The sequence below is a fragment of the Phasianus colchicus genome, chromosome 3 (genome assembly GCF_987193195.1).
Source record: "Phasianus colchicus chromosome 3, bPhaCol1.hap1.1, whole genome shotgun sequence".
NCBI lineage: Eukaryota > Metazoa > Chordata > Aves > Galliformes > Phasianidae > Phasianus > Phasianus colchicus.
This window is the reverse complement of record NC_143438.1, coordinates 87,848,341-87,876,144: the sequence shown is the minus strand read 5'-3', so window position 1 is coordinate 87,876,144 and position 27,804 is coordinate 87,848,341. Positions and strand designations below refer to the sequence as shown.

At 37.8% G+C, this 27,804-nt stretch overlaps 1 protein-coding gene across 8 annotated transcripts in view; it reads left to right on the top strand.

The window, feature by feature from the left end:
- The window catches only part of ZFAT (zinc finger and AT-hook domain containing), a 116,204-nt gene that overhangs the window by 30,484 nt on the left and 57,916 nt on the right, over nucleotides 1-27,804 (top strand). For all 8 annotated transcript variants that reach the window (XR_016465354.1, XR_016465353.1, XR_016465355.1 and 5 more), the window contains 6 exons: nucleotides 5,053-5,226; nucleotides 13,438-13,588; nucleotides 13,863-15,328; nucleotides 16,528-16,760; nucleotides 23,506-23,593; nucleotides 26,579-26,728. Coding sequence is in view for 4 of the 8 variants with exons in the window: in XM_090138028.1 (XP_089994154.1) it covers nucleotides 5,053-5,226; nucleotides 13,438-13,588; nucleotides 13,863-15,328; nucleotides 16,528-16,760; nucleotides 23,506-23,593; nucleotides 26,579-26,728 (2,262 nt within the window). In the remaining 4 variants the exon portion in view is untranslated. The remainder of the gene's footprint in view (nucleotides 1-5,052; nucleotides 5,227-13,437; nucleotides 13,589-13,862; nucleotides 15,329-16,527; nucleotides 16,761-23,505; nucleotides 23,594-26,578; nucleotides 26,729-27,804) is intronic.

Here is a 27,804-nt window from a genome sequence, read left to right as displayed (position 1 = left end):
TTAAGGTCATCTAGTCCGACTCCCTGCGATGAGGAGACCTCAGAGACCCATACAGCTCTTACTTACAAATGCCCCAAACATATGCTTAGTAAACTTTATTAAATACAGGGTTTATCTGCCTAAGAAGGTTGCTTTGATTTAAGCAGGTATGAAAACACTTGTTTTTGGTTAAACTAAATTGGAGTTTCTTGTTAATGGGTTGGCAGGAGATACCATCCATTCTTTTTGTCCTAAGACAAAGTTGGATGAGTTGAGAAATGTTTCTGAACAGGTGAATAAAAAGGAGATGCTAGAGCTCCTGCACTGCAATGGGATGGGTTTTGGGGATTTTGACTTTTCCTGGACTGGATCAGTTCCCCAGCTCCTGCCTCTGCACTCAGTTGCTTTAAGAAAACAAGAGAATGTGATTAACCAGCCCTCCCTTTCCACTGTGCAGCTTATGTGAATCTCTGAGAATTATAGGAGTGGATGTTTGATGTCTGGGAAATGGGATTTGGATGGAAGATATACTGCAGCAGTGGGCAGCCCACTTCTCTTCTCTGGAGTAAATCACTTCACACTAACTATAAGGATTTTTAATTTTGATTAAAGAAGTGCCTGTGTCAATACAGAGAAACTTGCAACAGTTCCACTTCACAATTTAAAGCAATTTAAGTTAAAAAGTAAGCATATTCAGGCAACTTAAGAAGTTATATTACTGCTGGAACAGTATAACAGACTTTGTAAGTGCTTCTGATCTATTAAAATTAACTTCTGGTGGTTCATCAGATTTTATTGCAACAGTCCAGATATTCTTTTAGACCTTTTCAAGAGAGTCATAAAGAATTTGGAGCCTTCAGAATTCTAAAAAAATGACACTTCAGCCTTAGTTTTAAACTTCTTTAACATCAACTGATTCTTTTACATGAATTCTCTTGCAAGTAGTGTGCCAGTCTCTGTAAGAGAAACAATTACATGTATTCATTTTGACTGGCTGCTGAACTCTTACGCTATGAAATATCAGTATGTTTTAGGGAGAAAAACAATAATTTTAATGAGGATTAGTTTAAAAACATGCCAATTAAGGATGTGTTGCTGTGTCTGTGAAACATAGTCCAATTATGAAAGCAGAGAGCAGTACTTTCAATTAAAGCCTTAAACAGAAGCAAAGGACAGATGAACAGCCTGGTTCAACAGGACTTTGAAACTATTGGTTCATTCGTAGTTGTCAGTTTTCCTCATCAGCACAGGCATGACCCCTCCTTAAATGTGTTAGAAAATTCAGGCACTGCATTATGTTTCTTGCACAAACACAGCAAGAGAATTCAACGTGCCTCTTGCTAGGTAAGGAAGGTCAGTCTATTAGTCTGTTGAGTCAGGGTGCCAGCTGTCAAAGTGCTGAGCTGACTGCTTAGCAAGGGAGATGCAAAGTGAGGCAGTTTATCTAAATAAATCTGTTTTGAGCAGGCAAAGACTCTTACGGCTTGGAGAAACTTTGCTTAGCTACTTTGAGTTGCATATACTTCATTTGTTCCTAAATCATCTCAAAATCACTGGTGGATGCTTTTTCAATGCAGTAAGAACAGTAGCAGATGAATTGTCCCTGTTGTGAAAGATCAAGACTGATTTTTGACTCTCTAATCTCTAGTGGGAACTATAAAATAATTTTTACAAGGAAGATATCTAAATTACTGAGATAGAAAGCTATCCTCTATTATGGAAAGGCAATGCCCTGTAGTCAAAGCTGAAGCTCATCTTTTTCATAAAAACATACTCTTGTATCCCGATGTTCTTTTCCTAAAAGACCTTCTAGTTCAGGGGTTTGTTTGTTTGTTTTGTTGTTGTTTTTTTTTTTTTTATGTGGAGAGAGTTCAGGAAGAAAGCAGCTGTCATTAGGAAGTAAGAAGTTCTTGCTTTGGTGATTTGATGGAGGGTGGTTTGATATTTTTATGGTCTCTTTCAGGTTACACACAGAATGCAGCATAGTTGTGCTTTTATAAAAATGCATTGATCATGCATGCAGCCCCTGCTCCTTACCAACAAACAGCTTCTGGAAGATGCTCGTTCCTCTCCGGAGGAGGGAGAATAGGCTTCAGTGTGGATTAGTGAGTGGATTTTGGGGGAAGGCTTTGTGTTTTGTGCACATATCATTTGAATGTTGATTGTGTTCATACAAATATTCAGCACTAGTTCAAGATGTATGATAGATAAATCAGGTGAATTTTCTCTCTTACCTGCTTTTGGCCAAATCTGTGTGCCAGGTTTTCTGTGTTACAGGGGTTTGAGCAGCACTCAGTGCTTTCCTAGCACCTATGCGTGAGCTGATTCTAGTCCTGATAAAATAGATCTTTCTCAGCTCGAAGGTGGAAGCTGTGATGCATGTCTTTGCTTGAAGTATTTACCAGCTTTGTCTTTATTATGTATTATGTATTATTCTTAATAAAATTTCTGGAGTTTGTTTTGTAGGCAGGAAATTACAGTCAGCTATATTTGTTGTAATAGATCTGTTCTAGTACTTTTCCTCGTTGACCCTTGGTCAAACTGAATCAATTAGCAAACTTCTCTGCCTAATAGAGGCATAATTAGGAAAGAAAAGCAGCAAGTAATATTTGTTAGCTTGTTAAGGCTGTAACAGTAGTTTTCATTAATGTTGATGAATCAACAAACTCAACTGACACAACTCTGTCACTCAACTGGCTCAACTCTGTCCTTCTCTTAGTAATTTTTATTTAAAAACAACAACAAAAATAAAGTAGAATCCCAGTATTCTAAAGTTTATAAAGTTACAAGATAAACATGAAAGAATCAACCCAAAAAGTCTCCTGGTCTCTCTCATTACTCTCTCATTAAACGGACTCTTACTTTTTAATGGTTAGAAGAGAAGACTTGGGAGTAGGGTGCTTGGAATTGTGTTCCTACCATCGTTTCACTATGCTACCCTAAGCAAAATAGGGAAACTTCTGTTGTTATTATCACATCTTTTGCATTAGTTCTGGATTTTTGTTAGCTAAACATTCAAAATGTCTTTTGTTCACAGGCATAGCAAATAGTTTTCACTAAATTACTGCCCACTGAATGTGATAGTGTAATCAACTCAATCAACTTCTGTATTTGTTGTTTAACTATACATAAAGTAGACTCAGCGAAATACAGTTCAATAGGCAGCTTGCATGCTGATGTATTCTTTTCCTCTGTGGAGCAGGTAAGATGTTTGTGATCCACTCCTGCTGTGATATTTGTAAAGATGAATTGTTGGTAGTAAAGTAATGGAAGCTGTTTCATGAAGGAAACATGGGAAAAATACTGTTGGTAAGCTGCCACGCAGCCTTTATCCCACTGCACAAGAAGTGTCTGCCAGAAAGGGGTTATATCTTTATATTTAAATATCCCTTTGGAGTATTGCAGTGAAATGTTGCTGTTAGAATTATTCAGTTTCGATATCGGTCAATAAATTACAACTGTTCTAAGGAAGTAAATGGGGATATAATGAGATTCTTTGTGCTTATAAAGTAGTAATAATTTCCAGAACCATTGAAATCTACAGTGAAAAATTATTGTTGAGGAAAGCAATATATAAATGAATTTTTCTAATGCAGTCTAAACTAACTCCCACATACTTTCTTTCCTTCTAGTTTTGCATTTAGTTAGAGGAATTGCAAATTAGCCAAGTGCTATTTATTTTGCTACCTGTGCTGCTTCAGTTTGTGAGTTTGTGCTTGTTCCCTTTTTTTTTCTTCTTCAGCTTTTTTTTTTTTTTTTTTTTTTTTTTTTGTAAGAATTGCCTATTGTCTGTAGCTCCTTTTTTTCCCCATGGTTTTGGAACCAGAAGCTCAGCTGAGTATTAACAGATTACAAAATATTACAGAAATTAGAACACAGTGATCCCATGTAGCGTGTCATGCTACTGCTTTTGCTATTTGCATGTTATAAATGACTGAACGCACTACAGCTTGTACTGTTACTGATTTATTTTTATACATTGTTTCCTTATCCCAGCACAGCAGCTACAGCCTTTTATGAATATACACTGGAGATTGTGTCAGCTGCTTTAGATTCAGGAAAAAAAAAAAAAAAAGCCTTCTGAAATTTACTGGGTTCATTTATAATTTTCTTTCTTGGGTCAGTTTTGAGCTTTCCTTACTCATTACCTCTGGAATATTTGCATAATGCCCTAATTTGCCATGAGAGTTTCTCTAGCCTGTATTTCCGATCGCTTCATCTAATACAAGGAATGTTTTGAGTATAAACTTGAACTACTCTTTTTTAAATTCTAATTCTTCATTTATAAGCAGTTCTAAAAGCAAATTTCAGTAATTAATTCCTCATTTGCTTTAAGGAGAAAGAACTGAGCTGATCACATGTGTTATTTCAGATGAGTGTTTTGTAGACAATGTTGTTTTCTAGGTAGCAGGTCCAAAAGTTATCCAGTTTAAGAATATGAAGGCATTCTGAACAGCAAAAGATAGGGGATCATTTGAAAGTGCAGGCCTTCAAAAGGCAAAGTTAGAACAGTTGAAGAGTTAGACTGAACCAAATAAACTATTTTGATCCTTAGTGTTCAACACTGAAAAAGAGAAGTATGTTTCTGTCTGTTGATTCATTGTAATGGCTGGGGGAAAAAGCCTGACCCAAAGAGATTGTAGGAACATTTTCCATTAAATATGATGGGTGTAGTGAATCAAGTACAAGGATAAATAATCCTGAAGTCACTGGGCCATGACTTCAAGGAGAAAAATGATTTGTTCTTTAATGATTAAATCATAAGAAATTGTTCCAGGTTTGTAGAATTTTCACAAAAATCTACAATAATATTAAGATAATTTAGGATCAGAAGTGTTTCTGTGAGTCTAATTTTTATTATTAGTGTTTTTCTACTTTCTTTATTTGTATAATTATCATATTTTTTATTAATGAAAGGAGAAAATTCCCTTTAGGGATTCATGCAGCACACCTTGTTTAAATAACATGCAGTATTTTCTATAGCAGCATTCATTTTCTTCTGTAGTGTTCATAACTATTACCTGCATTTCTTTTGCATGTAGTTATATATTTTCTTTGATGTTTGCTCTTTAGGTAATGATTCTGACGTTGACCTTGACAGGAAGGAAGATGAGCGAGAAAAAACTCCCAAGAGGCCCAGAGTACAGAAAACAGAGAAAACTCCATCAACTAAGGAGACTGAACAAGTTCCAGGAGCTAAAAATCCTATAATAAGTGTGGTTTTGACAGCCCATGAAGCTATTCCAGGTATTCAGAATCACCAGTTAGTTAATCAAATTTGTTTCTGTTTATGCTGACACGATATAAAAGAGAAATTGGTCTATACTAAAATGCTTAAGGTACATGCAATCTGAAAAATCAAGTATTTAGTTATTTGGTCATTTTGATACAGAATCTCTGTGTCTGGCATCTGGATCATTGTAGAGCTACTTTATAGGTGACACAGATGCTGTCTGTGGATTTGAATGTATTTATCTGCATTAACGTGAGTTATGTTGAGTCTGTGAGGGGTTTTAAAGAAAAGGAAATATCATTGAACAAGGATAAAAAAAGTATTTTTCTCTGATCATATCTTTATTTCAGCTCTTGACTCTTTATATATTTATGATAAATATAAATTTGATTATGAAAATGCAAACAGCTTACTGTGTATAGAACTTAATATTTATGTTTACAAATAGATTGATAGGAAATTTACATTTCAAAATCACATGAAGTTTCTATTCAGTAGTTAAAAGATTCTTCATCTGTAATTTTGCGTAGAGCCTTTGCACTGAAGGATTTTGAAATAATTTCAAACTTAGACTTGTATTTGCCTGTTGATATAAACCTGGTACTTACCAGAATGACAAAATGCCTTTTTAGCAGTTTTGTGCATTATTTTCAGCTCTGTAGCCTGTCTTGTTCTCTTCACTGGTGCTAACAGTTCTGAACAGTTGTTTTGCTTACAGATCTGAGAACAATTAGAATGTATTTATTTATATATTTATATATATATATTTATTTAAGTTGTGGGTTAGAAAATACTTGGATTTTCACTTAACCACAATTCTGATCCTTTTGTTTGACATGACCTTGAACTCTTTCTTACCTGTTGGTGAGCACTCATTTTCCCCACTGTCTCTGCCATCTATTTAGCCTCTTCCTACCATATTCAGCTTCTTCTTCTGTCCTGGCCCTATTCTCCTCACTGCCACGTTGAAGGCTCCCTTTTATGTCTTCTGTTGCTTTGTCCAAAGAGGAGCATGTGATGGTTGGTAAGGGACTCATGTAGTTGTTGGTTACTGGATTTGTACATGAACAGTTGCCTAACAGAACTTTTGGGGAAGAACTGTAATTTGGCTCTTCTTTGTCCAGGTGAGAATAAAAATAATATACAAAGCATGTGAAGACAGAAAGGAAATGAATATTTAGGGATGTTTGTTGCCTTAATTACCACCTGGTGATTTTTTTTATTTAAACATGAAGTTTCTGTTTTCTTCTTTCTATGCTTTTTAAATTATGCAGAATATTAAAAATAAGTACAACTTGGGAACAGTTCTCACACAGTAGGTTTCATTCAAAAGCCTGTAATGGATTGAACAGAATGACAGTTAAATGTGGATTTGAAGCTGTTTTTGACTATCTTTTCATTTATTTGATTGACAATTAGTAATCTTACTAATTTGGAAGGTCCCAGGTAGAATATATACAATAAAAAGGTAATTGCTATTACAGCAGTTATGAATTATCATCCAGAATTTGCAAATGCTGAAAGCTTAGAAGATATTTTTAGCATTTTTAAATTCTGGTTATGGTTGTGGCCAATGATTCTGTGTCCAGGTGGAGGCCCATAATGAGCAATGTCCCCCAGGGGATCCATTCTGGGACCAGTACTCAATAACATCTTTATCAGTAACATAGATGACGGGATTGAGTGCAGCCTCAGCAAACTTGCTGATGACACCAAGTTGAGTGATGCTGTTGATACAGCAGAAGGAAGGGATGCCATTCAGAGGGACCTTGAGAAACTCAAAAGATGTGCTCTTGTGAACCTAATGATGTTCAAAAAAGCAAAGTGCAAGATTTTCCACGTGGGTCAGGGTAATCCCAGATATGTATATAAATTAGGAGAAGAACTCCTTAAGAGTAGCCCTGCTGAGGCTCCGTCGTATTTGAGAAGTCGTGGCTGTCAGGTGAGGTCCCAGATGACTGGAGGAAGAGTCATGTCACTGCCATTTGCAAGAAAGGGAGCAAGGAGGACCCCGGGAACTACAGGCCGGTGAGTCTCACCTCTGTGCTTAGGAAGATCATGGAACAGATCATGCTGGATGACATGCTTGATCACATCCATGACAGCCAGCACAGCTTCACCAGAGGAAGGTTGTGCTTGACCAATCTGGTGGCCTTTTATGGTCACCAGTGAGTGATGGCATTGGTGGACAAGGGAAAGGTGACTGATGTCATTTACCTGGACTTGAGCAAGGCCTTTGACACAGTCCCCCATCACATCCTTATCTCCAAATTGGAGGGATGTGGATTTGATGTGTGGACCACTCGATGGATAAGAAATTGGTTGAAAGGCTGCAGACAGAGGGTGGTCATCAATGGCTCTATGTCCAGGTGGAGGCCAGTAACGAGCGGCGTCCCCCAGGGGTCTGTCTTGGGACCGGTGCTCTTTAACATCTTTATCAATGACATCGATGACGGAATGACGGGATGACCCTCAGCAAGTTTGCTGACGACACCAAGCTGAGTGGTGCGGTTGACATGATTGAAGGAAGGGATGCCATTCAGAGGGACCTCGAGAGGCTGGAAAGGTGGGCCTGGGTGAACCTGATGAGGTGTTCAGCACAGCAAAGAGCAAAGTTTTGCACTTGGGCCAGAGGAATCCCAGGCATCCATACAGACTGGAAGGAGCGGTCCTTGAGAGCAGCCCTGTGGAGAAGGACCTGGGGGTCTTGATAGATGAAAAACTTAACATGAGCCAGCAGTGTGCCCTTGCGGCTCGGAAGGCAAATGCTGTCTTGGGCTCCATCAAAAGAGGGGTTGCCAGCAGGGACAGGGAGGTAATTGTTCCCCTCTATTCTGCTCTTGTGAGGCCCCATCTGGAGTACTGTGTCCAAGTCTGGAGCCCCCAGTACAAAAAAGACAGGGAGCTGTTGGAGAGGGTCCAGAGGAGGGCCACGAAGATGATCAGGGGACTGGAGCACCTCCCCTATGAGGACAGGCTGAAGGAGCTGGGCTTGTTCAGCCTGGAGAAAAGAAGGCTGCGTGTTGACCTCATTGCAGCCTTTCAGTACCTAAAGGGATCCCTATGGGTAAAGATCAGGGGAAGGGCTGACAAGGCAGATGTATTGGTGGGTGTCTGCTATAGACCGCCGAACCAGGATGAGGAGACAGATGAGGTGTTCTATGAGCAGCTGGCAGAAGCTGCGAGGTCGCCAGCCCTTGTCCTCATGGGGGACTTCAACTTCCCTGACATATGCTGGGAATTCAACGCAGCGCAGAAGAAGCAGTCTAGGAGGTTTCTGGAGTGTATAGAGGATAACTTTCTGATGCAGCTGGTGAGAGAGCCTACGAGAGGAGCTGCCCCGCTAGACCTGCTGTTCACAAACAGAGAAGGTCTGGTGGAAGATGTGGAGGTTGGGGGCTGTCTTGGACAGAGTGACCATGAGATGGTAGAGTTCTCGATTCTTGGTGGAGCCAGGAGGAAGAACAGCAAAACTGTTACCTTGGACTTCCGGAGGGCGGACTTTGAACTGTTTAGAAGACTAGTAGGGGGAGTCCCCTGGGATTCAGTCTTAGAGGGTAAAGGGGTCCAAGACAACTGGTTGCTCTTCAAGAAGGTAGTCTTACAGGCGCAGGAGCGGGCTGTCCCCCTGAGCTGCAAAATGAGCCGGCGGGGAAGGAGACCGGCGTGGATGAATAAGCAACTATTCTTGAAGCTCCGGGAGAAAAAGAGAATCTACCTCCTGTGGAAGAAGGGACGGGCAACTCAGAAAGAATACAGAGAAGTTGTTAAGATATGCAGGGAGAAAATCAGAAAGGCGAAAGCCCAGCTCGAGCTCGACCTGGCCACTGGAATAAAAAGAAACAAGAAATCCTTTTACAAATATATCAACAGTAAGAGGAGGACTAAGGAGAATCTCCATTCTTTACTGGATGAAGCTGGGAATGTGACTACTGAGGATAAAGAAAAGGCAGAGGTCCTGAATGCCTTCTTTACGTCTGTCTTTAAAGGTCAGACCAGTTATCCTCAGGATATTCCACTTTTCGACCAGGTGGTCTCGGCTGGAGACCAGACTAAACCACCCATGATTCAGAAGGAAACGGTCAGAGACCTTCTACTCCAACTGGACTGTCACAAGTCCATGGGGCCGGATGAGATTCACCCGAGAGTGCTGTGGGAACTGGCGGAGGTGATAGCCGAGCCGCTTTCCATCATCTATCAGCGCTCCTTGTTGACTGGTGAGGTACCAGAAGACTGGAGGCTTGCCAATGTGACTCCCATCTACAAGAAGGGCTGTAAGGAGGACCCGGGGAACTACAGGCCTGTTAGCCTGACCTCAGTGCCAGGGAAGGTTATGGAGCAGATTGTCTTGAGGGAGATCACGCGGCAAGTGCGGGACAACTGGAGCATCAGGTCTAGCCAGCATGGGTTCACGAAGGGTAGGTCCTGCTTGACCAACCTGATCTCCTTCTATGATCTAGTGACCCGCCTGGTGGATGACGGAAAGGCTGTTGATGTAGTCTACCTAGACTTCAGCAAGGCCTTTGACACTGTCTCCCACAGTATTCTCCTGCAGAAGCTGGCAGCCCGTGGCTTGGACAGGTACACTCTTGGCTGGGTAAGGAACTGGCTGGAGGGTCGAGCCCAGAGAGTGGTGGTCAATGGAGCTAAATCCAGCTGGCGACCGGTCACAAGTGGTGTTCCCCAGGGGTCGGTGCTGGGGCCTGTCCTTTTCAATATTTTTATTGATGACCTGGATGAGGGCATTGAGTGCACCCTCAGTAAGTTTGCAGATGACACCAAGTTGGCTGGAAGTGTCGATCTGCCTGGGGGTAGCGAGGCCCTACAGAGAGATCTGGACAGGCTGGAGAGCTGGGCTGAAGCCAATGGGATGAGGTTTAATAAGACCAAATGCCGGGTCCTACACTTTGGCCACAGCAACCCCAAGCAACGCTACAGGCTTGGGGTGGAATGGCTTGAAGACTGTGTAGAGGAAATGGACCTGGGGGTGTTGGTTGACGCTCGGCTAAACATGAGCCAGCAGTGTGCCCGGGTGGCCAAGAAGGCCAATGGCATTCTGGCTTGTATCAGAAGCAGTGTGACCAGCAGGAGTAGGGAAGTAATTGTTCCCCTGTACTCAGCTCTGGTGAGGCCGCACCTTGAGTATTGTGTCCAGTTCTGGGCCCCTCACTGCAAGAAAGACATTGAGGCCCTGGAGCGTGTTCAAAGAAGGGCAACAAAGCTGGTGAGGGGTCTGGAGCACAGGCCTTATGAGGAGCGGCTGAGGGAGCTGGGATTGTTCAGTCTGGAGAAGAGGAGGCTCAGGGGAGACCTTATTGCTCTCTATAACTACCTGAAGGGAGGTTGTAGCGAGCTGGGGGTCGGCCTCTTCTCTCGTGTAACTGGTGATAGGACTAGAGGGAATGGTTTCAAGCTTCGCCAGGGAAGATTCAGGCTGGATATTAGGAAATACTACTTCTCTGAAAGGGTGGTCAGGCACTGGAATGGGCTGCCCAGGGAGGTGGTGGAGTCACCGACCCTGGAGGTGTTCAAAGAACGTTTGGATGTTGTGTTGAGGGATATGGTTTAATGAGAACCATTGGTGACAGGTGGATGGTTGGACTGGATGATCTTATAGGTCTTTTCCAACCTTAGTGATTCTGTGATTCTGTGATTCTGAGCCTACAAACAGGAGGGGAATCAACTGAAAAGGTAGATAATGGGAAGACAAGGGGAAATGGTTTTAAGTTGAGGGAGGGGAGATTTAGGTTGGATGTCAGGAGGAAGTTCTTTACAGAGAGAGTGGTGAGGTGCTGGAACAGGCTGCCCAGAGAGGTTGTGGATGCCCCGTCCCTGGAAGTGTTTGAGGCCAGATTGGATGGGGCTCTGGGCAGCCTGGTCTAGTATTAAATGCGGAGGTTGGTGGCCCTGCATGTGGCAGGGGGGTTGGAGATTCATGATCCTTGAGGTCCCTTCCAACCCTGGCCATTCTGTGAGAAAGACATAGGGTCCTGATTGATGAAAAACTTACATGAGCAGGCAGTGTGTGCTTGCAGCCTGGAAGGCCAATGGTATCCTGCGTTCCATCAGAAGAAGGGTAGCAGGGAGAGAGAGGTGATTGTCCCTCTTTACTCTGCCCCATCTGGAGTACTGCATCCAAGTCTGGGGCCCCCAACGCGGGAAAGATGTGGAACTTTTGGAGAGGGTCCAGAGGAGGGCTATGAAGATGATCAGAGGGCTGGAGCACCTCTTCTATAAGACAGGATGAAGAAGTTAGGCTTGTTCAACCTGGAAAAGAGAAGGCTGTGGGGAGACCTAATTGCAGCCTTCCAGTAATTGAGGAGAGTTTATAAACAAGAGGGAAATCAACTTTTTAGAGATAATTTCTCTCTACATGGAACAAGAAGGATTTTAATTTCATTCTATTATTAAAGGAGCAATTCCTATCACTCTTTCAATGTTTTTGCTTTTTATTCATGTATTTCATTTTATAAATACTTATATTCTTGCTGTTAACACACACACACACACACATATATATATATATATAATGTGTTGATTATGTCTTTATAGGCTCCTATTTTTTGTAAAATTATTTTGGTTCGTACTATAAACTTCTGTACTGTACTGTTTTTTAAAAATTTTTACTTGGCTTCTATTTAGGTGCATTAAAATGGGATTAAATACTAATGTACTATCCAGGCAAAAGGAAATAAAGTGAAATATACTGAATTTCAATTTTACATGAAGTTGTTAAGTTTGTTTTTTAATTCAAAGATATTTTCATGTGCAAACTTACTTGGTTCTCTATTGTCTGTATATCATAGAACACTTTATTTTCTGGTCCAGCAATATTTTTTTCATAGGGGATATGAAAGTCATCTATTACTACATATTTAATGCATTGTTTTCTCTTTGTTACTCAGTATATATTCCTTGCTTACTGTTTGTTTTTCAGTATCCGCCCTGGAATCAATTTTTGTTATCTTCAGATATTTTTCTAAAGTACTTGTTATTTGAATATGAGAATTTTACAACTATATATATATACTTGTAATATATATGTTAATAAATAAATAACTATACATATTACCACTTATAAACTTAGTATATTCTTATTTAAACATGGGTAGATGAATTACAGTTGGACTGTGAAATTAAAAGGGAGGGGATCAATCAATAATGAATGCTTGGTTTGATATACTTGAGGTTTCTCTTTGCACTGTAAATTAATATTTATGTGATTATCTTCAGTGCTAAATGTGGATGCTTGACATTGAATATTTTCCACCCAATTGTTTAGGGAAGGGAAAAGAAAAAAAAAAAAAACAGTTAAATAATCTCAGTCACATCTCAAAATGTGCTATTTCTACCTCTTTTAGTGAAAGCTCTGTGGGATAGTATCTGATCTTCTTTGCATTAAACGTAGCCCTTTTACTTCTGTTTTTAATGGAGACTTATAAGTGCACGTGGCATGTATTCTTTTGTTCTGAGTGGATGGCAGTAAGTCCCAAAACATAAGCAATAACAATTTGTTCAAGGAAATCATGTCTGGACTTTCAAATACAGACAAAACAGTGTCTTTTTCCCCAGCCTCATTTGTGGAACTGATTCAGCAGCTCAGTTGAAGTTTTCAGTAGTATTATGAGACAGAAACTGATAAATTAAAATTGAGTTTTGAAAACTTAGTTTTTTAAAGGTGGAAGTAATTGGATCTCATAGTAGTAGGCATCAAGCACTTCTGTAATTCTGGAAAACCAATAATTCTGTCATGTAATTTAAGCAGATGTTTGGTATGAGTACTGGTATCTTCTGGAATTGTACCCATCATCCTATGCACATGTACCTATCATTATATGCATATGAATTTAAAAATAGAAACTGAAATAGTTGAGCTAATGATTACTGAGTTTAATGTTTTATTTATCAGGCAGTGCAGCAGTAGGACAAATTTTAAAAAAGGTTTATTTAGATTCTTCATGAGGAAGAAAATCTTTCCTATGAGGGCAGTGAGGAACTGAAACAGGTTGCCCAGAAAAACCGTGTATGGCCCATCCCTGGAAGTGCTCACAGCCAAGTTGGATGGGGCTTTGGGCAACTTGATCTAATGGAAGTGGGGTTGGAAGTCGACAATCGTTAGATGTCCCTTCCAACCTAAAGCGTTCAGTCATTTACACTCATGTATTATAGATAATGCAGAATTTAGTCAAATATTGTTAACAAACATTTTTTATTCTTTCTTTTAGGAGCCACAAAAATTGTTCCAGTTGAGGCTGCTCCCCAAGAAAGCGAACCCACTACTCCTGAAACAGTGGTTCAAGACCCATCGCAACGAAGAGGATATCAAGAATATGCAATTCAACAGACTCCATATGAACAGACAATGAAATCAAGCAGGTAATTTTGAAGTATTTATCTTTGTATTCATATAAAATATTTCATTTTCATTAAAATCAATAGGGAAGGGAAGCTTTGCATTCATATTTTCTGAGCCTTTTCAATAAAGGAACAGCTAAAAATACTCTGTGCATAGGTTGTAGAATTTAAAAAGCCAACAGAGTATCTCTTTATAATAAATACAGGTAATTATTTGTGTCTGCTATGAATATGTATGAAATACTTGATACCAAGTTTCAATATTTTAAATACAGCTATTTTTGTTTCTTTTTAGGTTGGGTCCAACTCAGCTAAAGATCTTCACATGTGAATACTGCAACAAGGTGTTCAAATTCAAACACTCCCTCCAAGCACATTTGAGGATTCATACAAATGAAAAGCCATACAAGTGTTCATACTGCAGTTATGCCAGTGCAATCAAAGCCAACCTTAATGTTCACATGCGGAAACATACAGGGGAGAAATTTAGCTGCGACTATTGTACGTTCACATGTCTCAGCAAAGGCCATCTCAAAGTCCATATTGAAAGAGTTCACAAGAAAATTAAGCAGCATTGTCGCTTCTGCAAAAAGAAATACTCAGATGTTAAAAATTTGATCAAGCATATCAAGGAAACACATGACCTTCAAGATAAGAAGGTGAAAGATGTTTTTGACGAACTTCGCTTGATGACAAGAGAGGGCAAAAGACAACTTCTTTATGACTGCCATATATGCGAACGCAAATTTAAAAACGAACTCGATCGAGACCGTCACATGCTTGTCCATGGTGATGAAAGGCCCTTTGCTTGTGAGCTCTGTGGTCATGGAGCAACTAAATACCAAGCTCTTGAGCTTCATGTTCGAAAACACCCTTTTGTCTATGTGTGTTCTGTGTGCCTGATGAAATTTGTCAGTTCTGTAAGACTGCGTGCTCACATCAAAGAAGTACATGCAGATTTGCAGGAAACTTCTGTTTTTAATAGTTCCATCAATCAAAGTTTCTGCCTGCTTGAACCAGGAGGTGATATACAGCCAGAAGCACTTGGTGAACAGCTATCACAAACTGCAGATGAATTGACTATCATGAGTACTAATGCTGTTAACACACCATCTACTTGCACAGATGAATTGATAGCAGCAGATGTGAACCATAATGATCAGCATAATGGTGACTTAAAAACTAATACCGTTCCTTCCTTAGAATGTGAAAATCCTCTGGTAGAGAACGTAAGAGAGACTGTCTGTGAGGCATCAACAGAGAGAGCAGACACAAACATTCAATCCTGTGTAATGTCAGATTGCTTTCTGCTGAAAAATAGCACCTCTGCTCCCAATGAGTTAAAAGATTCTGCTGCAAACGGAGAGGAATCTGTTCACTGCAGTTCTGTAAGTGAACGGGGTGAGGAAATTCAACTTTTGCTCTCTGAGGATGCAAGTTTAAATGTGAGTCAAAACAATGCAGTGACTGAGGATCTTTCAGTTTCTGAAGAGAAAAATCAGTCTGTTCCTTCTAGTGAATCAGAAACAAGCAATCCATCAGTTCAGAACTCAACAGGAACAACTGACCCTTTGCTAGCACCAGATGCTAATGCAGCCGTCAGTCCACAGGCAGCCTCTTCTAATGCAGATAAATCAGATAATCGGAGTGGAGCTGTTGCCTTTATGCAGATCTTGGATAGCTTACAGAAGAGACAAATGAACACAGAGTTGTGTGAGAGGATAAGGAAGGTTTATGGAGATTTGGAATGTGAATATTGTGGTAAGAAGCAGTACAAAGATGTGGGGCTTTTTGTTTCCTTTTTTTTTTTTTAAATGTTATGTGATGGGCTGTCTTTTTCCTACTTCTCTGGTTTATAGTTTTTGGTAAATTTATGCATCTTTGCATCAGTATTTTTAGTTTGGTATGGACTGTGGAGTTCAGGGTAGTTTAACCTGGGCTGTATAAACAAAATGAAATGATTCAAATCCCCTCAGAAAACAGTCATAGAATATAGTAAAGCAGAGCTTTGCCCTAATCGATTTTCTGTTGATTTGAAGTTTAATAGAATTGGACAGATTCTTCTTGCCTGTCTGCCTTATCCTACCTCAGAACTTCCACTGGGGCTGAGCAGAACAGACATAAGTGTCTGTGATGAGCATTAGCCAGTCTGTGCTTTAGCACTGAAGCTTCTTTATTGTCTTAGTGTAAAATTCAGTCTTTGTTGTAAAGCTTGGAATGATGCACGGTCATACAAATTATGTACAGTGGATACATTAGCTGATATTTTTTTAACCGTTTTCTCTGACAATGAAAATTTTCATTTTGTGCTTTAAGATCAGCACTGTTCTGATTTTAATTGATTTTTGTATTTATTGAAGTGAGAAGACTATACATTCCCATTTATCCCAACTGCAATTTTTTTAGCTGACACAACTGGAGTGAAATAATTGGGATTTTTCTCATTGTCTCCCTTTTTGAGAAGGGAAAGGAGTAAAAGTTTGTTTTTTAAATCGTCTGTTTTAAACACCATAACATATGTTTTATTTGTATGCATTTTTCTTTTTTTGGTGCCATTGTGTCAAAAGAACTTTTAGGAAGGAATAAAATGAAAAGAAGTACCAAAAAAGATTTCTGACAACCTTTTCTACTGAACAGCTGAACTCAGAGTCTTTGTTCAGAAGAAGAGATACAAAGAAGTTCCTCGTTAGAAAAGAGATAATTCATAGATCATGGAGTTGCACTTGCTGTTTCAGGACGTATGACACAACCTTTTTAGACAAAAACATTTTTTTAAACATTTTTGTTAGTAGACTCTTTAAGATAAGTTTTATGTTGTTTTGTTTTGTTTTTTTGTTTTTTACAGCCAGAAGGGATGCAATTCAAGCAGCATGATTTGTTGTAAAAGAAAATTGGGTATGCATTGGAATTTTCATTGATTGCTTAGAAATAATTCTCTCCATGTCTGGTTTTATTTTCAGGCAAGTTATTTTGGTACCAAGTACATTATGACATGCATGTTCGTACGCACACTCGAGAACATTTATACTATTGCTCCCAGTGCAGTTACTCTTCCATCACCAAAAACTGCCTTAAGCGTCATGTCATTCAAAAACACAGCAATATTTTGCTGAAATGTCCTACAGAGCATTGTGGCTACTCTACTCCAGATAAATACAAGCTCCAGGCACATCTTAAAGTTCACTCTGAGTTGGTAAGTAACCAAAGCTAACAAGCCAAGTAGTATCTTTATCTCAATTCAGTGTCATCGTCTTGGTGTTTGGAGTCATGTGGCAATGCTTGAAGATACAAGTAAGAGCTCTAACCTGAGCATGAGTACTTCTCTCTGCCTGAGAAGTCTTAGATGAGTTGGTTACATGAGCTAGAGCAAGTATATATTTAGAATCATAGAATCATTCCGGTTGGAGAAGACCACTAAGATCATTTCATCCAGCCATCAAACCATCACTGCCGTGCCCACTGAACCATGTCCCTCAGTGCCACTACCCTTTTCTTGAAAACCACCAGGGTCAGTGACTCCACCATTTCCCTAAGTTTGATCACTCTTATTGTAGCTTTTCGTATAGTATGTTGCTATCCACTTCCTCCCTTCAGTTTTCCCAGTATTCTCAGATTCTTTACTTTTCTTTACTTCATTCCTTGGAGGCAGATCCTTTCCTTCTCAGAGAGATGATTGTGGTTAAATGACTATTTATTTCTCTCTTAATTATTATAGCGAAGTTTAAATTGCTGAAAAGCTTTTTTATTAATATTGTTTAGCAATAGTTCTAACTAGTTGCAGCCCATCTGTTTGACCAATCACCATTTTCTTTGGTGACTACGAAGATGAAGAATTCTGATATTAAAGTTTCCCATCTTAGTCAGTAAACCTTCCAGCCCTGAATGTCCATTGCAGTTGCTTTTTTGCATTAGAAGAAGTAGAAGAGAGATGCTTTTAAGTGTCCTGATGCGTGTTTTCTTTGAGACTATGTTAGGGACTGCATGCTGGACTGGGAATCCTCTTTCTCTAAAACACAGCTTAGTGATAGTTCTCTGATCTAACATTATCACATGAATAATGTAGAATGCACCACTTACAGGCATGTTTCTCCTAATCACATGAGAGAATAACATCACAACTTGCTTAAACTACTGTGATAAGTGTTCGTGGTGCATTCTATCTTTTTAAGTGAAATGTAATGTTTGAATTAAGGATTCATGGTAATTTTTCCCCAGATGTGGACAATTTCTAGCTACTAAATTAGCATAGCTGCTTCAAAAAGGTGTTTACATATCAGCCCAATGTTTTCAGCTCATCTGCATTTTGCAGGTAGGCTCTTGGCAAATATTTCCAACAACTGAAGTTATTTTAAAGGTATTTTTACTCTGATTAAGTAATAGTCTTTTGGAACTGCAGGACAGCTTTAAAAACCAACAGCCAGAAGAAACAAACAAACAAACCAAAAAACCCCAAAAGCAAACAACCAAACAAACCATAGATGTCATAAAGGAAGAAAGGTTTATTTTCCTCTTTATCCCACAATATTGCTGATATTTTGATCAATCTGAATTCATTATGAATTATATGAAAAACTCATGAAACAGGATATTTTTTAGGCTTCTTTTGAATTTATTAAGTTTATAATGTGCATCTGATGGGAAAAATATGTGTAAATGATGTCTGAAACTACTTTAAAGAAGGCGCTAAAATTAGACTTCTGTGTCCTTGTCCTTTATTTTTCAAGTGTGATAAATATCTGACAGCTCCCACCAGGAAGATCATTTTCATGACACTAAATGGAAGATGCATTTCGTAATTAAAAACATTATGAAAGTGAGCTCTTTCAAAATTATGCTTAGTGGTGCTTACTGCAAAATCTATTTGAGTATTTAAATGAATTGAAAAAATCATTTATTAGCATTTACTCAGTAACTAACCTTGGCAGTGCTCCTGTTGGTCCTTTTGCCCACTGCTTGATGTATTTACTTAGTGCATGCCTTCAGTAAATGGGGCTGCTCATCCAAAATACAGTACTTTAAAAAAGTAGGCACAGACAAATACAGAAAGCTACTTTAATGTTAGTTTTCATTTGCAAAATTAATACTTAATAAATATTAATGTTAAAAGTTCCCCAGTGATAGCCAGTATGAAAATCTCAGTTCCTTATACAAATGCACGTATTTCATTAGATTTTTCCTGGCTGCTTTTCAGCTGGATTCTTGTCTTATTTGATGAACAGGATAAATGATGATTATTAAAAAGCAACTTTGTGCTCATCCCTGTCACTCATTGTATAGCACCCATCATTTGCTCTGTACTGATAAACATCACAGAGAAGTTTGTGTCTGAAGGTATTATAAATCTATACGTTATCTCCAAGATAAACACGGCTGGAGTTCTGATCCAGAACACCTACCTACACTTTGGTGACTACATGTACTTCATGTACATTTCTGGATGCAAAAAATTGTTGTTTGGGAGGATGCTCAGAAATTTCATTATGCTGCTAACCTTAATAATAGCGTAGTTTGAGCTTTGGGTCATAAGTGAATACTTGTGCTTTTGTTGTTCATTTCCCTCTCCTGAGGAGTGTCGTTTTCACACTACTTACCTGGCTAGTACCTGTAGTACTTCTAGATCTGGGATATTTGCCACTGTATAGTCAAGAATGCAAGGTAATGAACTGAGAAAGAATTAACCAAATGTGTGTCTGGCCACAGTTGGAAAATGGCTTTTGTTCTTGGTGCTGGCTTCCATAAGAAGTTTCAGCTGGCCATCTATTTTTCTAAGCAGTTATTTATGAAAAATGCATAAAAAGTATCGCTATCATCTTGTAAGCTGTAATAAAGTCTGTCCAGCCTTTTTAAGTAATTTCCTTCATATGTGTGTGTAACCACTTTCTGGGTACATCAGATCAGCTTAGCAAAGTTGCAGTTTAACAGTGACATCAGCAGGATTCAGGAACCTTGAAAATTTTGATTTGAGCATCACAAGTTTCATGAGGGTTTCTACATTTCTTCACTCATCGCACGTTTAACTGAGGAGCCCTATTTCATGTTTTATGTTAATATTGACATTTTTGTTGATTTGAGTAGGTGCAGGAGTGGGCATTATCTCTCTATTATTCTACATTATTGAACAATTTTTTTTTTGAAATTAACAAATTGAGAACTTCTGCTGGCAGTATTCTTAGATTAGGGCAGATGCACAGGAGTTTAAGGTAGCTCATTTCTTAATACATGAAGGCTTGTATTTGCATGTCCACTGCAGGACAGGAATTCTCTCTGAGGATGTAGTAACACTGGAAGATGCTTGACAATGTTTTCACTTTGCAAGACTATGAGTAGCTTCATCCTAATTTTTCTTCCGCATAAAATAAGTGTATCAGCTATAGAAAAAAAAAAAAGAACAAAAATGTTCAAGTACCAAACTATCAAAATGCGTAAAGATTTAAATACTGGAAAGAGAAAACAGTGTGGGAGGAGAGTTAAATAAAGATAAAGTCATTTTAGGTCTGTATGTGCTGCTTTGCTCTTCACAGTGTTCTGGTTTTAAGTCAGTAAAACTGTGATGCTAGCATAGACGCCTTCTGTAATTTGTCTCTTTCTTCAGTCATCAACTTCTGTGCAGAACTTTGATTTTTCACTCCTTTGTTTTTAGTTTTATTCTTTATTTTGCTGCTCTGGCATGTACATATTATTTCTGGTGTAGAAGCATCTTTGTCATAACAAATTACTTTTCACATCTGTAAAATCTTGTATTCTTTTCAATATGTTTAATGTAATAAAGCAGGAAGAGTTGAGACAGTCAGATACTTCAGTATGGGGAGGGAATGATGCTAAATGTCTCTTCTCAGCAGCTCAGTGCGTCCAGGATCAGAATATTCTGCTGACCGTTAGCTTCAGAAAAGCTTTATAACAAAGAGTGGTAATGGCAGAAAAATGTTTTTTAAGCCAGTGTAGTCCATTTGGTCTGAGTACTACACACTCACCTGGCTGCCAAGCTGGGAGGCCTTGTGCAGATGAGAAGCATTTAGTTTTGCCAATGGGTAACAGTATTTAGTGGAGCTTTGTTTTATTTCCTGCTCATAAAATAATGTCACTGCTAATAAAGAAGCTGAGGGTATTGTTGATTTCTATATCACATTAGTCTCATGTGATATGAATTGAATGATTTTTGTAATGGCTGTAGTCTTAACTTTACACTGCTAATAAAAGAAATTACAAAGCAGTCAGGAGTTTGCACAGTCTCATTTGAAATTAGCATCAGAACTGCTGTTAAGGTCCATGAATTTATACTGATATATAGCATCATCAGATGTTACTCTGTATTTTCATAGGATAAGATCCTCGCGTCATCAGGATGCCTCTATTTATGAGTAGGCTGGTTACATTCTCAATGTTTTGCATTGTTGGCTGTGTTTGGCACTGCTTGATTAATTAATTGAATTTTATAGTGGTCCATTTTTTTTAAATGCTACATATCCAGAGAGTTTCATTTTTGTTTTTAAGGCTATATACTAGTACAAGTACCCATTGAATTATCTTGAAACATACCTCAGAGAAATAAATTTTCTTTAAGGACTGTATCCGTATAGATAGATATTGAAATCCTTTTTAAGCACAATTTTAATTCTTTTATATAGAGAGAAAGGCATTGTGATTCCACTGTAAGTTTATAATGAATGATAACATAAACAAAGAAAGTTCTGTGATAATAGTAGACTACTTTTTTTTCTGGATTTAAGATTATGAACCTGACTAATTCCTGATTTTTGGGATGTGAACAGTACTTTCAATCAAAAAAATTACTTTACTTTGGAATTATTTTAAGTTTCTTAAAGGGGGTAGGACTTGATGATCTCTGGAGGTCCCTTCCAACCCCTACAATTCTGTGATTCCGTGATTCTTATATATTCTCAAATTGACTAATAGGGGGATTAAGGAAGCTTCAGGAAGTATGGATATGACTTTGAAATTGAATAGTTGATTGGATTATGCAGCTGGTTTCCAACAAAGGTAGATCTGTCTTTCTTGATATCTTGCTTCTGTTTGCATCATTCAAAAACCCTCAAAGGCATCTAGAAGGCAGGCAGTCTGATAAGGTGTAGGATAAATAACTTCTATTCATAGCAGAGGAAAACTCGCATGCTGAGAATGTGATGAAAGTATTACTACAACCTCAGTGTAAGTCCTTCCAAGTGCCTCTGTCACTACCTATGACAAGGGCAATCAGCAGAGCTAGAGCTGTGGGAGGGGGATCTTTTTTGGGACAATACTCAGAATTGAAATCTGTTACTCTACAAAAGACATATTTTTGAAGATCATTTACTGCACTGTGATCACTCACTAAGTGGTGAGTGACCCAACTCCAACTTAGTAAGATACTTTATTTTACTCAAAGTGTTAATCCTCTAGGAGCTGCTGTCCCCCATCCTTGGTATAGTTTTTCTCACAGACAACTTGCTGACAGTGCAGTCAGAATTATTGTTGTGCTATTGCCATATTAACTGCAAGAGTTTCTATCCCATATTCCACTGTCATAAAATTATTGATTGCTACTTCAACCAGTTGTTTGCTGTTTATTTTTCTCAGATGTAAATGATATTGAATGCAAATACTTACAAGATAATCCAAACAATTTACGACTAAAATCCTTCATTTTTGCTTTACTTTTAAGAGAAATGTTCATTTATAACTACAGCCTACAGGCAATACTTATCTCTTTGTCCTGTTTTCCTGGGTAGTGTCAGGTGAGAAATTGGTAGAGTCCAGGATTCTTACTCTCCTTTTACTTGCACATTTCTCTTTCATAACATCTTCTTTTTGAAACAGTAATCTTCAATCTGTACTCTTCGAGAAGTTTTCTGTCCTCCTGAAATAACCAGTAAAGTATCTGTTCTGTAACTTCAACTAATCTTTTAGTGATTTACTAATCACTTTTCCAACAATCTCCCAGTGGTTTGGTAGATATAGTACCTGGTGGGAGATGTGTTATCTACCTAGTGTCAGGACTAACTAGACTTTCTTCACTCTCTTGTTTTGATACTCCTGTCATACATTAATCTGGTCAGAGCAGTGGTGTGTAGATGACCGATGTGTTTGGTTGAGCACCTGGTCTGTGTCAGCAGGTACTTCTGGAAAGATCAATCTCTTCAATTTATATAAACTGCAAAGATTTTTTTTTTAAGATTGGATAATTCTTCAATTAATGGAGAAAAGTCCTGCGTTTTTATGTGGAATTAGCTGCTTCTGGAACAACACTAAAACCCACTAATAATGTGTATAGAAAGAAATCTCATCAAAACTCTTTAGTTCCACTTGTTTGGTGGTGCTAAAGGTTTTATATCATCAGCAACACTGATAAAATCCAGAGAAATCTGGAAGTCTTTAAGTCAATATAGTAGAATAATGTTTTATTGGTAACATGTAAAAATGCTGCATATTTATAGTGTTTAAAATGTAGACTTTGAATAAGTAATGTTATTGTTAACTCTTCTGCTCAATTTCAGGCCATTAAGCAGTATTATAAATACATATACTGGTGAATGTCTTCAGAATAATGAAATCTGAGGTTTCAGATTGGAGAATCTGTGAAATCACTGAAAAAACTAAATAGTCTTGCATCTATCAAGGAAGTTTAATCTGTTGTGTGACTTTTGTCTAAAGTGTCATCCAGATGATAATGCTTACATTTATTGTGCATTTTCTCATGTACTTTAACTTGGAGTTCTACACTCACAAGGATTAATGATGTACTTAGAATTCTTTCATATTTCTCTTTCACTTATTTTGCCATAAATATGTGAATTTATTAAATTAAAAAACAACAACAACAACAACCCTGAACTTTCAGATATAACTTTGTTGAGAACTGCGTGTTACTGAATAATGACTCAGTGATTTCACCAGTGGACTTAAAATACAATCTCTTTCTTTCTTCTTATTTCTCACTTAAGGATAAAAAGAGTTATTCATGTCCTGTGTGTGAGAAGTCATTTTCTGAAGATCGACTTATAAAATCACACATCAAGATAAATCATCCTGGTAAGAAAAAATCAGGGAAATTTTCTCAGTCTATTACAATTCAGCTGTAAACTTTAGAGTGAGCAATATAATGTGGTTACATTCCAAAGAAAAAGTTTATGTCTAATCTAACTTGTTTTGATTAAGGATTTTATTGGGTTTGCAGATGTTAGAATTTAAAATGAAAAGGTTATTGTTCCAGGTATGTCAGGTAATTGTGGTAAGCAATCTGACTTCACCTGGCAAAGAACTCATTTCCATCCAAAAGATGACTTAAGTGAATTCAAATTAAGTATCAGCACATCTGGAATTAGTCCCATAGATATAATGTAACAGCACATTAGACATAAAATTCCATTGCCCATACATTAACTGACAGAGTTTATTGCACATTATTTTGTCTGTCGGTAGTTTATTGTGTTTGTAGATAAATTCACATGAATGCAGAAGTTCTTGGGCTGACTCTAGGCCTGCTCAGTTAGGATGTGGCCAGGCTTTATCTCCAGGGCCATCTGAAGTCTGCAGTAGGGCTGTTACTAGAACCTGGTGTAATATTCTATGGCTAGAATTAAGCTGGATCCAAGCTAACTACTGCAATCCAGTCAAAATCTTTTTAGATTTGCTTTCTAATGATTTATCAGTTCAAGCACAGAGGCAATTTTTCCTTCATCAGTATTTGTATGATATTGGATAGAATGATTCTCTGCCACTGTAGATAATGGGAGTTGACTGTATAGGCTAACATACTTTTATCAGTGATGCTTACCACTTGACATAATTTGTTACTAAGTAGGAAAGTACCAGTTAAGTTTGGGAAAGAAAAAGTCTATTTGAAATGTCTTTCATAGTCTTTGTCTGAAATACAGCATGATAGGTAAAGCAGTAATTTCTTGTCTTCCTACTGCCACTAGATAGTGCTAGACTCGTGTTTTTAACAATTTGCTTTGCTCTAAGTTCAGACTAGCTTCCACTTCAGCTCTCTTTTTCCCAAACCTCTTTATTTGCAGACCACACTACAACAGTGTGCCTGGTGGAGGGCTTGTCAAATGTTATGGGATGTATCTTGTGCACCAAGCTGAGATGAGGAAAGGCTTATGTGCTGTACTGTAGACGGTAGATAAGTCACTCAGTAAGGACAGAAATTAATGTTCAAGATCTGTGGCTGTAAAGCTCTTTTGTTCCCTTAGCCAGGGAATGTATGTGGCCTCTCTAAATAATGTAGTCTGTGAATTAGCAATGGACTATAAATTGTGCCCTTAAAGCTTGCCATTGGTCTGCACTGGTCCATTGACTGCTGAATTATTAGTGTATGCTGTGCCTAGAGTCCAGAAATACCAGTTAACTCTGAAGCTGTTCCTCACTGAACTCAGGAATTTAAATACAATGAACAATTTGTTTTGCATCTGATTCCTTCTAAAAGTATAGAATCATGTTTTTATTTGGGAAACTTCACTCTTTTAAACCCTTGATTATAATAGAAGTAAGGTTAAAAAATATATGTATGTACAGCCTATTATTTGGATGTTCATTTCTAATTCATATATGTGAATAGAAATTACCAGATTAGTATAAATTAGTATAATTTTCCTGCTATACCTCCATGGTACTAACGTAATGCATCTAAGATACGCCTATGCAGTAGTTATACAACAACACTATATAAATATATTGAGCAGCTTTAATGCACAATTCTTTGTACTGTGCATGCTGTCCTTGTAAGCAGTAGGAAATCCTTTATTCTTCCAACGTACTTAATTACAAGCTAAATAAATGTAAGGAATGTGTTGTTGTAAATTGTCAATTACTGAATGGAATGACTGCAATTGTTTTTAAGAATGTAAATGAGAAAGAACAAAAATGAAAGAAAAAGATGGATACTGTTAAAAGGAATTGAATTTTAAAACGACACATCAAAAATTAATTTAAACTGAAACCATTTCATATTTATCATTAAAATGTTATTTCTGTAGCTCTTTTCTCCTTCCTGTCTTAATATCGTTCAGCATGCCTTGCTCTCATTGCTTCAATTTTCATCAAGTATAAGATGTGTTATTAAATAATACTCCTTCTTTTACTAGTTTTGCAGAGGATAGAGCTGAACTCTAGTCCCATGAAGTCAGTAGGACAAAAACCTCTTCAGATTTTTGTAGAGCTGTATTTTGAACCAGAGACAGAGAACTTAGCCCTTTTTGCCCAATGATTAGGGAACTTAGCTGTTAAAGAGGGCTCTTGGATTCTCATCCCATCTCTCAGAATTACCTAGCTTTTGACCAGGTTTTACCCGGCTTTTATCTGATTTAATATTAAATGTATTAATAGTCCTAAGACATGAGAGGCATCAACTTTCATAGATCCCTACTGAGCAGACATACAAGCCTGAAGTCATGAATCAAGAATCTACCTAAGAGAGTAGGTGAGGGTCCAGACTGTGTTTTTTCTTGTTTGAGTACTTTAAACAATATTGGGTGGAACTCCAGACAACTTAATTGAACCTGCTAGATTGGCCCAGCTTGGAACAGGTGACCTTAGAAGTCTTCCATATGCATTTATTCCAGAACTCTGTTTTTTAACTTTAAAATTTCTGATTATCAGGTTTGTAGCTGACTGAAGTGAAGTATTGTGATTCTTGACATCTCTGGAAAGCAGGGGTGAAATTTTGAAGAAATTCTTCTGAAAATATTGAAGAAAAAAGCACTAGTTGGAAAATGGTTTTTCAGACAGTGGAACATGCAAGGTTTATTTATTTATTGTAACCAGATAGTGGGGATTATTGAGTATGCAGATTGAGAGAGAAAGGTAGGAACATATGAAAAGCTTTAAAGGAAAAAGCCCTAAAGTAGAAGCGCTGTATTCATTGCTTAGGTATTATTTGAGTGGCACAAGGGAAGGTAAAACTTAGAAAAATCTGAAGTGGATCAAAATCTAGCTCTTCAGTATTAGATATGTAACAGAGAACAAATTCCCTGATGTCCTTCTTGTTTTTATTATCTATTACTTTTCTCTCAGAGGTTTCGATGAGTACCATTTCTGAGATTCTTGGCAGAAGAGTTCAGTTGAAAGGACTTATTGGAAAACGAGCTGTGAAATGTCCCTATTGTGATTTTTATTTTATGAAGAATGGGTCAGACCTTCAGCGTCACATTTGGGCTCATGAAGGTAAAAGTCTGGTTTTGAGTTTTTGAGGATATGATCAGTTTCTTATTCCACACAAGCTTCACTGACTTAAAAAGGAATTCAAATTTACTGCTATACCTGAATAAAAAAAAAGTTAAACTACAGTAGAACAGCTCTCAATGTTTATATAATTAGTTTAATAGATTCTAAATCACATATGAAATTACATTTTCACAACACAAATGGAAAGCCTAAAGGTTAAAGAAAATTAATAAGCTTCTGATTCCATTTTTTCAATACCTCATTCATATGCATCCAAAAAGTACATGTTCTCAACATGAATAGACAGCCTAAAGGTTAAAGAAATTTAATAAGCTTCTTATTCCATTTTTTTTCTAGACCTCATTCATATACATCCAAAAATTATTCTATAAAAAAGAGAGAAGCGATTTAAATTCAAATTCAAAGTCTCTTAAAACCAGTAATTTTCAGTAATTCCATATGAAAAGCTACTGCTCTTTCAGATTTGTCCAAACATACTTGTTAGAGGAATCTATTAGTATAACAGCTGAAATCCTGTTGCTTTGATGTGCACTTACAACTTCTATGTGTATTTTAATTGCATCGTGCTGAGCATGGCAGCTAGCTGACATGGGCCTAAACAGTGATGGAAAAAAACACATGACATTGCTGATCCTGTATATATGTGTGTGTGTGCATTCTATATGTGTGTGTATATGTATATATATATATAATTGCCTACCAATATATGTTACATGCATATATGTATTTATTTATGTGTCTCAGAAAGAAATTCCATTCTAGTGCTAGCACAGAATTTGAAAAATTCCTTTGACTTAAAACATTTGTCCAGTAAAAGTTTTTGCCTACTCAGTGTATCTGTGCTTATAACAGATGGAAGACAGGTCATATGATGACTGAAATGGTAAATAAACTATGGAGCAGATTGTCTTTGACCTTTGAGCATTATTCTGGGTTCTTTATCTGTAAATTTGCGTAAAGAGAATAAGGAATTTGGTGCTTCTGAACTGGTATTTTGTTACCAAAACGTTAGTGCCCGTGCAGACATTTATTCTTGTATTATGTGTTTGAAAGCC